Source organism: Schistocerca cancellata, chromosome 5 (genome assembly GCF_023864275.1).
Source record: "Schistocerca cancellata isolate TAMUIC-IGC-003103 chromosome 5, iqSchCanc2.1, whole genome shotgun sequence".
In the NCBI taxonomy this organism is placed as follows: Eukaryota; Metazoa; Arthropoda; class Insecta; order Orthoptera; family Acrididae; genus Schistocerca; species Schistocerca cancellata.
The window spans coordinates 570,881,845-570,895,400 of record NC_064630.1 but is presented as its reverse complement, the minus strand read 5'-3'; the positions used below and the strand labels follow the sequence as shown (position 1 = coordinate 570,895,400).

At 43.3% G+C, this 13,556-nt stretch overlaps 1 protein-coding gene across 1 annotated transcript in view; it reads right to left on the bottom strand.

The window, feature by feature from the left end:
- The window catches only part of LOC126188681 (homeobox protein B-H1-like), a 172,152-nt gene extending 158,823 nt beyond the window's left edge, over positions 1 to 13,329 (bottom strand). The window contains exon 1 of the mRNA XM_049930288.1: positions 12,870 to 13,329. Coding sequence (XP_049786245.1) covers positions 12,870 to 13,329 — 460 coding nt within the window. The remainder of the gene's footprint in view (positions 1 to 12,869) is intronic.
- Positions 13,330 to 13,556: the final 227 nt, after the last annotated feature.

Here is a 13,556-nt window from a genome sequence, read left to right as displayed (position 1 = left end):
GAATCACATAGCAAAGTGACAAAAAAAGTAATGTCAGATTACCAATAATTTGAGAAAAAAAAAGCAACGAATTACATGTAAGAGAAAAGTGCCTTTTTCAGATGAAGCAACGTTCCACATTTGTGGACATGTAAATCGCCACATCATTAAAATATGAGGTTCCGTAAAGCCACACGACGCACGTGAACAAATCCGTGACAGCCCAAAGCTTAACGTTTGGTGTGGCCTGATTCATGATACCGAGTGATAGGATCAGTTTTGTGCGCAGAGAAAGCAGTAACGTGAAACGTTTACCTGGCCATGCTCGAACAGTTCCTGCTACCGCAGATCGAAGAGCTGCTGCCGTCCATCGTCTTCCGGTGTGATGGGGCACCTCAACATTGGAGTTTGAACGGGCGGGGTGTGCTGAATGACATATTTCCTGAGCGTCTCTGTACGTCCATCTTTTCAAATTCAAATGGCTCTAAGCACTATGGGACTTAACATCTGAGGTCATCACTACCCTAGACTTAGAACTACTTAAATAACCTAAGAACATCACATACATCCATGCCCGAGGCAGGATGTCCATCTTTTCACAGATGGTTGCGAGACCTCGACTGTTCAGTACAGAATGTCGAATCAAAGCATCTTACAGGCGTCTAAATTTCCAAATTGTTATTTTATTGGGCTACCAGTTTCGACGACATATTAAGCCATCTTCAGGCCCCCTGACCGGGGTGTGGGAAGATTCCCACCTCTGGTCCAGTAAAAATAGGGGCCAGCATTCAATGGCTGGTAACCGTAGATTTTTGAAGCAGCTATCACTTCAAACAATACCAGCCGTCGGTGTGTAAAGCGGCCCCGTCGTCTTGGAACACAGCATCACCATTGGGGAACAAACACTATGTACATGGGATGGACCTGATTAGCCAAAACTGTCACATGATACTTGGTAGGAATGCCACCTAGCATTGCCCCTTGGAATTCAGTGATATGGTTGCCCAAAACATCACCGATCCCGCCATGTTTCACTCTCGACCTGCCGGCCGGTGTGGCCGTGCGGTTCTAGGTGCTTCAGTCTGGAACCGTGTGACCGCTACGGTCGCAGGTTCGAATCCTGCCTCGGGCAAGGATGTGTGTGATGTCCTTAGGTTAGTTAGGTTTAAGTAGTTCTAAGTTCTAAGGGACTGATGACCACAGGTGTTAAGTCCCATAGTGCTCAGAGCTATTTGAACCAATCACTCTCGACCTTGTGGATAACATCGGAAGTTCACTGAGTCTTTTTGCGGATTATGCTGTGGTACATCGAGAGGTTGTAACACTGGAAAATTGTATTGAAATGTAGGAGGATCTGCAACGAATTGAAGCATGGTGCAGGGAATGGCAATTGAATTTCAATGTAGACAAGTGTAATGTGCTGCAAATACATAGAAAGAAAGATCCCTTATCATTTAGCTACAATATAGCAGGTCAGCGACTGGAATAAGTTAATTCCATAAATTATCTGGGAGTAGGCATTAGGAGTGATTTAAAATGGAATGATCATATAAAGTTGATCGTCGGTAAAACAGATGGCAGAATGAGATTCTTTGGAAGACTCCTACGGAAATGCAATCCGAAAACAAAGGAAGTAGGTTACAGTACACTTGTTCGCCCACTGTTTGAATATTGCTCACCAGTGTGGGATCCGTACCAGATAGGGTTGATAGAAGAGATAGAGAAGATCCAACAGAGAGCAGCGCCCTTCGTTACAGGATCATTTGGTAATCGCGAAAGCGTTACGGAGATGGCAGATAAACTCCAGTGGAAGACTCTGCAGGAGAGACGCTCAGTAGCTCGGTACGGGCTTTTGTTGAAGTTTCGAGAACATACCTTCACCGAGGAGTCAAGCAGTATATCTCGCGGAGAGACCATTAGGATAAAATTAGAGAGATTAGAGCCCACACAGAGGCTTACCGACAATCTTTCTTTCCACGAACAATACGAGACTGGAATAGAAGGGAGAACCGATAGAGGTACTCAAGGTGCCCTCCGCCACACACTGTCAGGTGGTTTGTGGAGTATAGATGTAGATGTAGATGCAGATGCAGTCTGCACATTAGGCTTGGGACGGCGTATGCCACACGTAAACTCGGCCAGAAGTTGGAAATGGTGTGAGACAAGAGTCATCCGACCAAGTAACTTTCTTACATTGCTCCATAGTCCAGTTTTTATGGCTTCTGGACCATGTTTTCATGTTACAGGTTTTTGCATCACTGATGTGCGGTTTTTGAAATCCTGCTCGTTCTGCAATTCCCAGCTTATGAAGCTCCCTTCGTGTTGTTTTGGTACTGACGGGGTTCACAAGCGGGACACTCAGTTCTGCAGCGACTTTTGCAGCCGTCGCCCTCTTATTTTTCGTCACAGTCCTCTTCAACGACCACCTGTCATGATCACGCATCTCACACTGAAAGTGTACCGTCTTACCTCCTTGCCTAGGGACGCCAGATGAAAGTTGATGTCGCCAAGCCCCGAATCAAAATTGCGCAACGGATAACTGGGGAGAGGAGCTTGAGAGCGCTACCTAGAGAGCGTGTCCTTTCTGTACGATACTAGGCAAGGGGCTGGAGGGCTCACACGCTGGTGTGTGGGTCCCTGCATTCTATAGCTTTTATTTTAAATAAATTCCTTTAACTTGACTTCTTTGTGATTTTTAAGGTATGTTAAAGATTGAAGACAGTTGATTTCCTATTTATTTTAAACATTATCGCTCGACTTTACAGCGATAGCAGCAATTGTTTCAGTTTACAGATATTAAAATTTTACAACTTATAGCTCGGGTATATTATATACTAATCTGCACGCACATTTCTCGGGTAAGACGGAATTGCGTTGGCCAAATGTATACCACCAAAGTCTCCCAATATTTTACATAGGACATTCATTATGTGAGAAGGATAACGGGCAAACTGGGGACCAGATACTTTAATACAGGGGGTCAAATTTCCGGAATTAAACGAGCACATTCATTACCTTACACAATCCGAAGCTGGAAATAAAAGAATTAGTACAAATATTCAACTACCTCTCTTCCATGCGTGAACATTGAGACAGACGCACTGAGGGCACGTCTGCTCACTTAGCCGTCTTCTGTAACCCTCCTAGAATATGGCGGGCACCCGGAGGTCTTCCTGGGCCCCGGTGGAGGGGGTGGTCGAACCACTTGTCCGTGACCAACTTCTCCACCCCAAATCTTGGGACACTGGAAAGTCTTTGACTTTTACCTGCCTGTGCTGTCTCTCTGATCCCCTACCCAGGAGTAAGGTTGGCACTACTATACTACAGAACTACTTCCCAACAAAGATTTGGCCACGCTTTACGGAAAGGTGTGAGGAGGATTAGGAAAGTTCATTCGCAGATTCACATCCACGTACAAGAAATGCATAATACACGACACATATAAATACGTATTATGAAGCCTGACACATTTTTTTCCACCCATCCACATGGGTTCTGTTGCAACCGCGGCCGGCCGCGTCGTGTAATAAAATTGGCTGCGGAGCCGCCTCTGTTTCTATTTCCCGGTGCGAGCGAGCAGCGAAACCTGCTGCGTATAGAGCGGAAACTACTGTACCGTTTCAACACATCCGTCCGCGTTGTAACTTTATTGGATGAAGTTTTTTCCGCTTTTCCTGAAAGCACCAACAATTTGTCCACGTTCGAATTCACTTAGCTCTGACACAATGCACTCTCATCTACACAAAACACTGTTCAGATCAGACTGACACTTCTAACGCACTAAGGGCACTATTCAAATAGAACAGCCCCACCTTCATGCAAGTTTAGGGATTGCATTTATGTTGAAGCGACGGTGTTTCCATATTTTGTCGAACCCCTGTATCCATGGCATTATCACTCCGCTGACTAGAGTGGTGAGTAACCGCTGTTTGGCACAGGATTCATAGCGAAAGACCGTTTCGTTGTTATGTTTGGGCTACTTCTCGTCTGGAAAGATTGGTTAACCACAAATTCAGGACCTGTCAGTATAAAGGGAACAAGGCGAATGGAAGTGCAAACGATGTATGAAAAGAAGTTGGAATTTACTGTCATGAATATAGACACAGTGAGAGCAAAAAAGAACACTGATCCGCTTTGGAAGAGGATTTACGATGTATACACTATCTCCATTTTCCCTCGAATACAAGACTTTTGTAAAAAAAAAGTAGTACTGAATACGAAATCACACTCTTAATTGATTGTACTATGTGAAATACAGTTTAAAAAATTAAAGTTCGTTTAGCTCATCATTAATATTGTGCTATCCGCCCCCGGTAGCTGAGTGGTCAGCGTGACAGAATGTCAATCCTACGGGCCCGGGTTCGATTCCCGGCTGTGTCGGAGATTTTCTCCACACAGGGACGGGGTGGTGTGTTGTCCTAATCATCATCATTTCATCCCTATCGACACTCAAGTCGCCGAAATGGCGTCAAATCGAAAGACTTGCAAACGGCGATCGGTCTACCCGACGGGAGACCCTAGTCACACGACATTTACATTATTTAATATTGTGCTGTTTTGAGATACCTGCGGCGGTCACAAATCCATTGGCTTTACGTTTCGTTCTTTTATAATCAATGAAGTGTGTTAATGACGAATGGGTACACAATTAAGTGACAGGAACTAACGTCGAAGACACTCCTCTCCACTTACCTATAATGAGCAATGTATGAATGTTAAAAAATTAAGAGAATGCGATAAATAGTTTCTGGACACCAGCCGGAACAGTGTCAACGATAGGACTAACACGGCGTTAATAAGGAATCACCACGACTTTTCTTTCATACTGCGCTTCAACCGCTCTTGCCAGTGAAGGTGCAATTGCGGTCTTTCGTGGCACGGTTGAGTAAATCAGGATATGCTGGAAAATATTATTTAGCAAACTGTCAGTTTATTCTCTCAACTTTGGCAATATTGTATCTTGTCAACTGCAAAGAATTAAAATTTGAAGGTTGGTCATTATAGAACTAAAAACGATTTCTGATGAGTAAGAGAAAGCTGAATAATAGTTATAAAAACCAAATGCAGTTGTCTAGAACTATAAATTCTGTAGATAGTAGCAAGTGTAGTTAATAAAATGATGATACTTCGTAACGGTTTTGTTACGCGAATATCAAAATAATTAGGAGTGAGGAATGGCTCTGAGCACTATGGGACTTAACATCTATGGTCATCAGTCCCCTAGAACTTAGAACTACTTAAACCTAACTAACCTAAGGACAGCACACAACACCCAGCCATCACGAGGCAGAGAAAATCCCTGACCCCGCCGGGGTTCGAACCCGGGAACCCGGGCATGGGAAGCGAGAACGCTACCGCACGACCACGAGATGCGGGCAATAATTAGGAGTGGAAGGCAGAGATTGGGATATCATTGTACATAGAAAACAGAAATACTAACTAAGTGAAATCACAATATGGTCGCGGGAAACGTAGCAGTGTACTAAGAATCGAATAAAGATTTTTGAAAATCAGCGATAAAACTCAAAATAAATGTATCATCGGGAGACAGTGAGGAACTGGAAAGTACTAGGGTACGAGCTAGCGAGAGCTAATAAACGTGAAAAAAACCTGAATTTTTGTGTCTTGAAAGCGACAGGTAACAAAAACACCAATTTCATGTTCCCCATCATATGAGACCAGCCGATGAGACAGACAGCAGTAATCATTTTCATCGTCAGAGACCGGAAATGTTAAGCGTACGGAAGAAATCTTAGGCGGGGGAGAGGGTGGGGAACGGGGGGGGGGGGGGCACGGGAGAGTTTGGTATTACAGTACCGAAGAGAATATAAATAAGAGATGGGACCACATAGCGAACTCACAAACTGTGAAAAGTAATGTGTATTGTTAAAAGGAATGCAAATACCCGCTATTTCCAAATTCCATTCGTATACTCCCTCCATTATTACTAAACACGTCCGAAGAAGGATTTCACTTATTTTGCAATGTTCTACAGCAGATATTGTCTCATATTTCCGTCAATATACAGTAGTGCACATTAGGTATGCAGTTTATATAATTACACGGCCATCTTTTCTCCCCTGTTCAACTGCTTTCTATTGGTTTCCTTGCAAATGGAACTCAATAAGTGTTTCCGGGCATTTTTAGTGTCACTGCAACGTAACTAAAAAAGAAAATTTGCGGTCAGTTATAATCTAACATACGGTCGCAGGTTCGAATCCTGCCTCGGGCATGGATGTGTGTGATGTCCTTAGGTTAGTTAGATTCTCATTCTGGAAACATCCCCCAGGCTGTGGCCAAGCAATGTCTCCGCAGTATCCTATCTTTCAGGAGTGTTAGTTCTGCAAGGTTCGCAGGAGAGCTTCTGTAAAGTTTGGAAGGTAGGAGACGAGATACTGGCAGAAGTGAAGCTGTGGGGACCGGGCGTGAGTCGTGCTTCGGTAGCTCAGATGGTAGAGCACTTGCCCGCGAAAGGCGAAGGTCCCGAGTTCGAGTCTCGGTCGGGCACACAGTTTTAATCTGCCAGGAAGTTTCATATCAGCGCACACTCCGCTACAGAGTCAAAATCTCATTCTCATTCAGGTTTAAGTAGTTCTGAGTTCTAGGGGACTGATAACCTCAGATGTTAAGTCCCATAGTGCTCAGAGCCATTTGAACCATTTTATAATCTAACACCCACCAGTTTTGTATTATTGATATTTGCAGTCAGTCTTTCACGGTTGCTAGTCATCTTAATTGCTACACGTTTTTTGCAACTGGATTTCAGTTTTGTTTCCTTACCTAACATGTTTCAATTGACAGTTCTGGGTTCAAAACTGCTACTGTGAAATACAACGTATATAAACCAAATGACTCAAAACGTACAACATGAACACCACGCACGGATTAGGCCTTAGGCCTGTTCCGATTGGGCAACTGCTGCCTGCAAGAGAGTACGCGGAGCGATCTATGATGACGAGACATGTGGTAGTCAACATCTCGTCAATCTCCCCAGCCACTGTCTCCAATAGATTAATCCTGATGATGCCGCTGCTTCTTTATTCAAGCAGCTCCTCATTTGCCCTGAAGAGGCTGAGTAGGCCCCGTTAATGACTCGAAACGACACACTACTATAACAATCACTTGTTTTGTAGATAACTTAAAATGCCTAAAATAATCAGGTGAAACATATTTGGTTAAGAAACAGAGGTGAAATTCTGCAGCAAAAGACGAGGAATCGTTAGGCGTTTCTACAAGATAGACGCCGTTGCACCATTGTTACTGTGGCGTGAATGTTGTGAACTGAGTTTGCGAGACAAAGATCGGAATGTAAGAACCCAGTTGTTTCCATCAGAATTTCAACACGATATCGAAACTACGCCGTGATAAAGAATTAATATGCGGTTCTAACCTGTCTTAATGCTTGACTTAAAAGGAAGTAGCAAGGTTTTTATTAAAACAGTTAAGACAGACAAATTCTGATTACTTACATACCATTATTTTTAGACAAGTGATTTCTTACCCTTGTGTACAATTGAACTAGTATTATATTACGTAAGGAATAAATAATCAAATAGAAAGTGAGTGTATTTATTCACGAAGGTTTATGTTTGAGTAATTGTTCTCTGTTAAGTTTCGCAGAGACCTCGACGAGCAAGTTCTTTTCGACCTACGCAAGTTCACAGTCTCGAGTTTTATCGTAAAATGTTAAATTACGTTGACGATTATAAACATGCAAATTTTGTCAAGGAGTTACATTTAGAACAATATGACTGAACTCTGTTTTCAGCTGAACACTGAACGTCCTGAAAGAAATCACTGTTTTTTGCGGCAGAGATCTGGAGCTGTCGAACTTGAAGAAATGTATCAGTTTGCGGATGTGTTCTTTGCCGGTAATACATAATTAATTACTCTCAGTTATTGTTGTCAATGTATTCTATTGTGGGATCTAGTAAATAAGAGCACTCACTGTACTCGCTATCTTACCCCCCATGTCTGATATGGGATGACTGACACCTACGGGAGAGTTCGTCATTGCCCAGCCAAGAGAATCGGATCAAAGTTGTTTTGCATGGTTTTACCAATATTAGGTCGAACACCTTGTGCATGTAAAAGCTGCGAATGGACCCTCTTTATTTTAACGTCTGGAAGTGTGGAGCAGCTAGAGGCATTCAGACTTGTCCTATTAAATAAAGTTTAAAACGGTTTGATTAGAGAGACAGCAATATGGAACAACACATTTGGTTATAATCTAGAAGCTGGTGGCTTCCAAGATGCAGTTCCCTCTGTACCAAAGCATAGCAAAATTATAAATATAAGCCAAATTATTTTTGTGTAATTCTCTGTAGGAACAATGTTTGTAACGGAGACAAAAGGTGTATTCCAGAAGTTGATGGTTCCCGCAAAAACGAGAAGAGACAAATGAAGATAACGTTGTTCAAACTGATCGAATGTTTAAGCGCAACTATGCTACGAATGCAAAGTAATTAAACAGCGAAGGCCAACGACATTTTCTTGCTTTTTGGAGGCCGTGTTCCACCTTAGGATTCCACACAAACACACTTTTGAGACGCGTTTCCTTGCGCTTCTCTCAACGCTGAAACATCAGTATCACTGCGGTTTTCTGTGACAACGACAAAAGTTGAACATTGATTACAAAGTGTACCGATTGTGGCAGGACATTCATGGCTTGTAACGAGGACTAAAAGAGAAATCTAATCAGTATTAAAGAAAGGTCATTGCTCTTGACAAATATTTGAAATTGTGCTAATTTTAAGGAAACCCTATCCACTCGTATACAGAAATTCAATGCATTTACGTGACGTAAAGGAAACCACATGAACTACGAAAGCTACTTTTAGTACGACCCGCGCGGATGGAACTTGCCTCCAAGCACGTTCAGTATACTCACGATTGCCTATATATAACCGTTATAATTTTCTTAAATGTTAGAACATTTACTGTAGGGCGCGTCCTGAAAGAAGTACACAGCACTGTTCTGTGTCTACAGCGGAGTTAAGAAGTTTGCAGCTGAATTAGCAGTAAAATCGGTGGCTGTAATAAGAATGTTGCCGATGCTATGATAGATCTTTGCTGGCGCACAGAAAAAACCAAAAATTTGGTAAAATGAGGAGGACAATAAATGCTATTACTGTATTACCTAAACCTGTAAAAGGCCCGGTACAGGTAAGGCACTATTAATTAGCGAATTAATTGGCGAACATGCTGACGAACACATGCTCAAAGGACACCGCAATTCAATTACTTCAGAAGTTATAAAATTTGCGCCTGTATTACCAATGAAATTACTAAGCAGCAGCAACGGCAGAAGTGAAATGATGATATTTGTTCTCGTAAGTGGGAAGTATCGAAATTGATAATGGAAGAAGTAAGTGAAGAATGACGAATACATTTGTTTTATCTGTTGTCAGTTACGTGTGGCTGTGCTAAACATCAATGTACGAGTACAAGATCTTTCCCATCCTAACACTATTTGACGTTGTCGTTTATTCAACTGCAGAATTAATTACTTTTCTATTGTGTGACTTATTATATATTTATTGGAGCACAATTGCACTACTGAAATGTAACTTTTACATCCCTGCGACTGAAGATGCCATGATGATACGAAATATCATTGTGAATGTCAGAGTAAACAAATATCGTCAGTACAATTGTATCACCTGAAGGTATGTTGTAGGACTAAACCGCAAAGCTCTTGGTGAAACTTTGTGAACTGAGGTGATAATGTTACCTTATTTCCTCGTTATTCGGAATTCACACTAGCGAGGAAAAAAACTGGGGCGCATTTGTAGTGGAATATTTTATATGTAACGGCGCAGCAAGGAAAGTTTCGTTTTATTCGAAAGGCGTTGCATTAGCTGTGAATGTCACAGTAGCCGTATAACTCGATGAACTGTCTATGTAATACAGTAGACTTTTACAGTTATAAAAAGAAATACAGCATTGGAAGAGTGTGATGCTTTTGCTATGAATGTTCTTTCACTTTCTTTTACAATACCTGCACAAAGAGAGAGACTACATTGTGCATAAACAAAAACATAAGTTGATAAGAGGACTGTCAGTATATAACCTTTTTTAATAGCAAAGAAGTCTGCTCTGTTGAAGAAAAATAGAGTTCCTTTTGGCGTTATTTGGCCTTGTCGTACGTCGTCAATGTTAGACAGCGGTTTGGAAACTGCAACAGTTCATACAAGGCTTTGTATACCTACATCTGAACAATTTGTGGGCTGTTTATGCTGTTGTTTCGTGTTTGTCAGACGTCTAAAGATGAAAATGTAGATTTATCACCAATCTGAGGGTACTTTCTGCTGGACTATTTTGTAAGTACCTTTGTTATTGTTTAAAATCTGTGATTCTAAAGCTATATTACGCTAATAAGTGTTGATTATACCTTATTTGTAGCAAAATTACACTCAAAACAAACAGCTGACGTCCGGCAAACAAAAACTTAATGTAATCCACTGATCCACGTGAAGATGAGGTTGTAAGCCCTCGAAACGCGTCATGGGAGAAAGTAAAGTGACTGTCGCAGATAATTGTTTCAATTAGAAAGAAACAGTCCATAATGGATAAGGTGTGCAGGCTCCATCTATCGACTTTTAAACATTATTTGATGTATAACTGGATATCTGGATAAAAAGACATTAATGACTATTGACAGCCGTCCGAAATTAATTCTAAACAAAGCCGCTGGGTGCGAATATCTTGGCATCAGCTGTGTTCGGTAGGAACGTAGGCCTACGACCTATTAATGACACATGAAAATTTGTGCCGGACCGAGACTCCGAGACGAATTTGCCGCTTATCGCGAGTGGTCGCCTTAACATTTTCGGCTAGCCGTGCACGCTTCCCGCACTGACCAAAACTTCTATACACACTGTGTACACACTGTGTACATCTCTATATCATAGTCCACTACACCTATCACTTTCGCCTGTAGCGTGACTCTGTTTTCCCGCACCAGTCACACAGAGACTATAAGGAATCGAGACCCATGACATCATTGTCCTGTGCACGCCTCGGCATGTAATATTTACTTGTGTGTCTGGATTGAAAGTGACGACTGACAGCAGTCCGAAATTAATTCGAAAGAAATTCGCTGACTGTGAATATGTTGGTATCAGCTGTGTTACGTATAGATGTACTATATATTAGTGACATATGACTGTTAGATGTCTGTGTAAGTATACAGGGTGTTCGTAAATTCCCTTCAAAACTTCTAGGATTTGCAGAGAGGAGTGAGTACATAATATTTTGAATAGGAACCCACGTCCGGAAACGTACCGTTTCCGTTTTACAACGGTTTCACTTTAGATGTGTAACGCGTCCACGTCTGCTGAGGGAAAGGAAGTCTGAAACCATAGGCAATAGCATAGACCGGATGATGTGTACTACGACAGACGGTCACCTGATGTAATGCATGAATACCGTTCTCTACGTACAGTGTACTGAGCTCTTTTATGTTTTGGAATAATGTAAACACCTAACATTTAAGTGTTAATACAAACAAATGTGCTTAAGTGATAAATGGATTTGTCGTTATGCTTCCTTTCGAGTTGTTACCTAATAACTGTACCACGTCACACATACTTCAGTTCCTCAAGCAGAACCGCATGAGTTAAACATCTGAACTGAAACCACCATAGAACGTAAACGCCACGTTTCCGGAAGGGTTCGTATTCAAAATATTACGTACTCACTCCTCTCTACAAGTCCTACTAGTTTGTAACGGGAATTTTCGAACAACCTGTATATTTTCGATAGCAAATAAAGTGTATCGTGTGAAATGTTTGGACCGCACTTTTCCTGTTGTTTCACTCAGCAGCAGTTTACCATAGAAACTTTGTCAAGAACATCTGTTATGAATTTTGTTTTGGCGATAAGTAAATTGTATCATTGCTAGTTTCTTAATTATGATATTTTATTTTGAGGTGTTGTAAATATCTACATAGCTACTGTGCAAATAACACTTAAGAGCCTGACAGACGGTTCATGGAACCACCTTCTCAATAATCCTCTATTATTCCACTCTCGAACAGCGCGTGGAAAGAACGAACACCCGTATCTTTCCGTCCGAGCTCTGATTTCCTTTATTTTATTATGGTGATCGTTTCTCCCTATCTTTATTGGAGTGAACAAAATATTTTTGCATACGGAGGAGAAAGTTTGTGATCAAAATTTCTTGAGAAGATCCCGCCGCAACGAGAAACGCCTTTCTTTCAATGATATCCACCCTAAATCCTGTATAATGTCCGTGACACTCTCTCCTTTGTTTCTCGATAGTACAAAACGAGCTGCCATTTGTTGAACTTGCTCGACGTGCTCCGTTAGCCTTATCTGGTAAGGATCCTACACTGCGCAGCAATGCTCCAAAAGAGGACGGACAAGCGTAGTGTATGCAGTCTAGCTCTGTAGCATCTTCCGTGTTCTGTCAATAAAACCAAGTCTTTTGTTCGCCTCCCCCACAACATTTTGTATGTGACCTTTCCAATTTAAGCGTTCGCAACAGTAATTCCTAAGTACTTAATTGAATTTACAGCCTTTAGATTTGAGTGATTTTTTATGTAACCGAAGTTTAACGGATTTCGTTTAGCACTTTTCATTATTTATTTCCCCCCCATACATATATCTTTTCTAAATCGTTCTGGAACTTGTTTTGGTCTTCGATGAATCTGCCAGATGGTAGCCCTTAACTCTACTTTCACCATTCAGTAACGGGCTAGGGTAAATGACAAGTTAAGGTTGCGGACAGAATGAAGACACTACCATTTGGCCTTACCTTCCGTTCCACTGAAATCCAGCGTTACTCGGCCTTAACGCGGATTTAAAATTGCTAAATCGGTGGATCACGGAATGAGATATATCAGTACGAACAGTGGCCTACTTACCCGAAGCAGAAGGGTTGGTCCTCCGACACGCGGCCACTGCGGAGGCGGATCCGGCAGTCCTGGTGGCGGCGGCGGAGGCGGTGGAGGCGGCGGTGCTGAGGTCGGTGGCGCGCAGCCCCAGGATGGCGTCTATGGTGAACGACTTGCTGGGGGGCGGCCTCGCGGTGGCGGCGGCAGCGGCGGCCGTGGCGGCGGCAGCGGCGGCGGCGGCGGCGGCCGCGGATGCGGCGGGAGAGCCCGTGCCGGCCGCTGCCGCCGCGGCGTACATGAAAAACGATGTCGTCGGGGGCGGTGGGGGCGGCGGGGGCGGCGGCGCGCCCGCGCCGGAGGCCGCCGTCGCCTGCGGCTGGTGCTGCTGCTGGTGGCTGTGCTGGGCGTGCTGCTGCTGTTGGTGGTGGTGGTGGCGCAGCTCCAGGAAGTGGCTGAACGCCGGGTACGACAGCAGCGGGTTCTGCATCATCTTGGAGGCGGCGCCGCTGCCGGAATCTTCGTCGTGCAGAGGTGTCACGCTGCCGGGGCGGTCGGCCGGCGCTGTGTCATCTCGTCGCACTCGTAGGCCTTCCACTCTGCGGTGCAGTCCTCAGCTGTCACTACACATGTGGCCTCGCTGCGCGACACCTCGCAAACACTCGCCGTCGCGTTCTCAGCTCGCCTCCAGCGGACGCTGCTTGTCGGCCCTGAGCGTGC